Source organism: Apteryx rowi, unplaced genomic scaffold, assembly GCF_003343035.1.
Source record: "Apteryx rowi isolate R43461 unplaced genomic scaffold, aptRow1 scaffold_1308, whole genome shotgun sequence".
Lineage (NCBI taxonomy): Eukaryota > Metazoa > Chordata > Aves > Apterygiformes > Apterygidae > Apteryx > Apteryx rowi.
The window spans coordinates 3,553-7,357 of NW_020447540.1; the positions used below are offsets into that span (position 1 = coordinate 3,553).

The 3,805-nt window shown below is 53.4% G+C and overlaps 1 protein-coding gene across 2 annotated transcripts in view; it reads left to right on the forward strand.

The window, feature by feature from the left end:
- Window positions 1–3,494, forward strand: part of LOC112961316 — a 4,858-nt gene extending 1,364 nt beyond the window's left edge. Inside the window, exon 2 of one of the 2 annotated variants that reach the window (XM_026056334.1) lies at window positions 2,661–3,494. In XM_026056334.1, coding sequence (XP_025912119.1) covers window positions 2,661–2,746 — 86 coding nt within the window. In that variant the 3' untranslated portion in view covers window positions 2,747–3,494. Of the gene's footprint in view, window positions 1–1,911; window positions 2,146–2,660 lie in introns of those variants that run through there. The other variant, XM_026056333.1, reaches the window with a different exon arrangement.
- The last annotated feature ends 311 nt before the right edge of the window (window positions 3,495–3,805 follow it).

Below are 3,805 nucleotides of genomic sequence, written 5' to 3' on the forward strand. Positions count from 1 at the left end.
GCGGCCATGGGGCAGCTGCACTGCTGCTGCTCAGCAGCTGCCGGGTTTCATGCTGCTTCCTGCGTGGCCTGACCTGGAAATGCAGGCGGGGAGCAGGCACCATGTGACCGGGAGATGCCGCTGCCGCTCACTGCGCCAGGCCGGGGGTGGCCGGTGCATCCCAGCGCAGGTTGCTGCCCCGGCTGTGATTTCCTATTGCCATCCGCCCCCCCCCCCCGTTTGTTTTGCAGAACCCGTGCTGTTTTGCAGAAAGGTGCCAAAAGCTGCTGGTGGCAGATGCTTGATAATCTGCTTTTACGTTAGGGCTCAGTCTGGCCTCTGAGAGCCCGACTTGGAAACCTGTGGCAGAAGGTTCGCTATTAGTCCTAATGTACTTTAGTGTTCTTTTCTTTTTTCCCCTCCCACTAATTCTGTGCCCCGGAGCACAGGAGGTGTTATGGTTTAAAAAAAAAAAAATTTGTAACAGCTTTAAACTTTCAGATTAAAAATAATAAAAGTAGCTGGTCACTTATCAGGCATGTAAATAGCCTGGGTTTGAACCAATCCCCCCCCCAATTTCCCTGATTTGTATCTTTGAGTTGTACCAGTAGGAAAAGGACGTTTGGCAGCTGACACTGCTGTCCCTGCTCTAAGTGACATAAAGATGGGATCTCCCACTTTTCAGCATCCCTCAGGTTTTGCCAAGGCACAAAACATTGGTGAATGCCTGAAGATGGTGACCCCCACCTGAAGGGCCAGGAAAACCCACTTAAAGTGTTTTCTATCATGCAGCAACATCATAAATTAAATATCCCTGTCAGTGTTTATATTTTTGTTCTTAAAAAAAAAATCCAAGGATAGGAGAGGGGCAAATTCTGTATATAACTAAGCACCTATGTGGGACATGCGACTTTGTTGTGAATGTTATTTTAACAGTGAGAGGCTGTTGCCATCGGCGAGCACGTGCCAAGGCGCTGCTGAGCGGGTCCGGTGCGCTGGTGCCATCCATGCGCACAGGACCAGGGCCACCGTGCACAGTCCTGCTGGCTGCAGGCCCACGGCCATTTTGTGCTTGGTCCCTTTCTTGCAACCTGTTTTCTTCTTTGTGCTGCCAACAGCAGTGGTGGAAGCCAAATCCTGGGAGGCAGAAAGGTGGCTGTGGCACTGCAAAATAAAAGCAACCCCCAAAACATTAATCCTGTTGTTTATATCTGCTGTGGTGTTGCTGATTTGAAAGTTTGTGGAAGGCAAATTACCGGATCCCTGCAGAGGCTCGTTTGCCACCTGCACCAGTGCTTTGCCCAGCTCCCGGGAATGAGGGGTCTCTTCCCCCTCCTCACGTACTGCCCTGATACCTGGCTTGCATTTTCCTTTGCTCCTTTCCTTTCTTTGCTCCTGGCTTATCTTCATGCTGTGTAATCTCACTTCTTGGAGTTCATCAACCTCACAGGCTTCCCCCTTAAAAACAACAACAACAACAAAAATCTTAAAATAGGTGCCTCTTTTCTCCTGCTCCACCCCCAATATAATACTAGTTTAAAAAGCAGGAGAGCAATAGGGGTTTAGTGCATATCATCCCGCACCTCCAAAGGGCTGCGGGAAAGCACACGGAAGAGCCTTGGAGTGACTGGAGAGCAGCAGGGAAGAGCTGGCAGCCAGAGCCTGGAAAATTTAAAGTTACTTATCGGAGCAAGGGCAAGAGGTAAATTGATTACATGGCACTAGTACCTTCCCAGGCGGAAAATGGTAGATTAAACGGGGCCAGATAATCTTGTGGGGAAAAAAGCTAAAGCAAGGCTTGGTGGCCAAAACTGATAACTGAACTCAAAAGGTGTTTTACAAGGGAGGCGAATAACTGCTGCCGTAAGGGGTGGTGCCCTATGTTGTGGATTCACACTGAGACCTGGTGTCTTTCTGCCCGTTTTTGGCCAGGAACAGCCAAAAGGAAGCAACCCCTCGCTGCGTCCAGCCAGGCAGCAGCTTGCAGGCGATGCCGGCCATCTGGTCCTGCTTTTCCCCGTGTCCATCTGCCGGCGTCTGCTGTTACTTGGTCCTCGAGCAATATTTCTTGTTCTTAGCATGGCCCGTGTTATAGGTAAACGTGACAAATTGACAACCACTGGGGCCAGGTTGCATAAATTCCAATTTATAAAATAATTGAGCAAGTCACAAGTAAGCAAAACAGCGCTGGGCGGCCGGGGGGGAGTCTCCTGCTCCACCAACGGCGCGCRCAACCCCCCCTCACAGTCTCCTTATATGCGATTCCAGTTCCGGGTATACGGGGCACCTCCTGTAACTTCTGCGGTTGCGCCGGCTGTTGCTAGGGGGTCTTCTTCAGCCCTCTGGTGGTCGTGGGGATGAAGGCTGGAGTCTTCCTCTGCATTGTGTGCCATATTAGGCTATCTAAACTAACATTGCCGCTTCGCTAGCTCAGCTCAATTTTCTCAGGCGGAGTACATGCCCCCCACCACAGGCTGTAGGATGTTCCCACAGATGTTCCCAAGGCTGTTTCTCACTTTGATGCAACAAATTAGCACATATCACAGCCCGTTTGCTTCTCTTGGGATAAGAAATCAATAAATCGGAGTTGCTTAAATGCTTTGTGTCACCTCGGTTGCTGTAAGAAGCAAAATGGATGCAAAAGTCGCATTGCCATTGACCATCTAAAATACCATCCCCAGGGGCTTTCTCCAGCGATTCGGGAGACAGGATCAGCTGGATCTTTGCTCCTGCAGCCGGGGAAAAGACCAACTGTGTCCCTGGGTGACGGTAACTCCAAATAGTTAATGTTATTTCAAGCCTGAATGTGGCCAGCTGCAACATCGCTGGATCTTCTGTTTGTGTCATTAAGCCACTTTTAAGTTTTGGGACTAAAAGGAGTATGACACACACACACCCCCGGCAAGGAAACTGTCCCAGTTTGACTTAAACTGGATTGAAACAAAGCTAATAAAATGTGAGTTCTCCCTGTGTAATTTAATATACAAGTGTCAGTTGGTAGCCACATCTAAAGCTCAAAATAGTAAGAGCCCTGCTCATAAATAAGACAGTTTTCACGGTTTTAGTCAACTCAAAGTAAAATGACCATTTTTATTTAAATTGGTGTGCACCAAGGATGGCGTTTGAGCCCTGTTCACACAGGGCTCCGGGCATTACCCCGGCGGGGTCACTTTGCTCCTGGCCCTCCACCAGCCCGGCTACCGAGGGCTCTCGCCCCCTGCCCGGGATGGCGGAGGCACGGTAGCCTCGGCCCGTCACGCGCCTTTCTCGCCTCAGCAGCGGCGACAAAATGGCCGCCGCGGCCCTCTAGGCGGGAAGCGAGTGGGAAAGGACCGCGGCGTGCCTCACGCACCGCCCACCCAATAAGAAGGCAGCTTTTCCCCGTCGCTAGGTAGAATAGAGCCGGCCGTACTCTCGCCGCCTTGGGATAGGGCGGAGCGAGGCCAATGGGAAAATCGGCACAGTGAGCCCGGGCGGGCGGGGGCTCACGAGCCGCGCGAGCAGGCCGCTGCGCACGTCGGCGGGGCTGACGGCGTTCGCGCGTTGGGCGGGGGGGAGGGGAAAGGGGCATCACGCATGCGCCGGGGGCACAAGGGGACGACGTAACGCGGCGGGGGCGACGGCGCAAGCGCGCTGCCTTCCGGCGCACGCGCCGTAGCGCCGAGCGCGACGCGCCAGGGGCGCGCGTGCGCACTGGAGGGAGGAGGCCGGGGGGTGGCGCAGAGGGGAAAGCGGGAGCCGAGAAATAAACAAATCCACAAATTAACGGTGCCTCGCGGCGGGCGGAGCCCCCCCCCCGCCGCGGCCAGGCCCTGCCCGCCGCCCG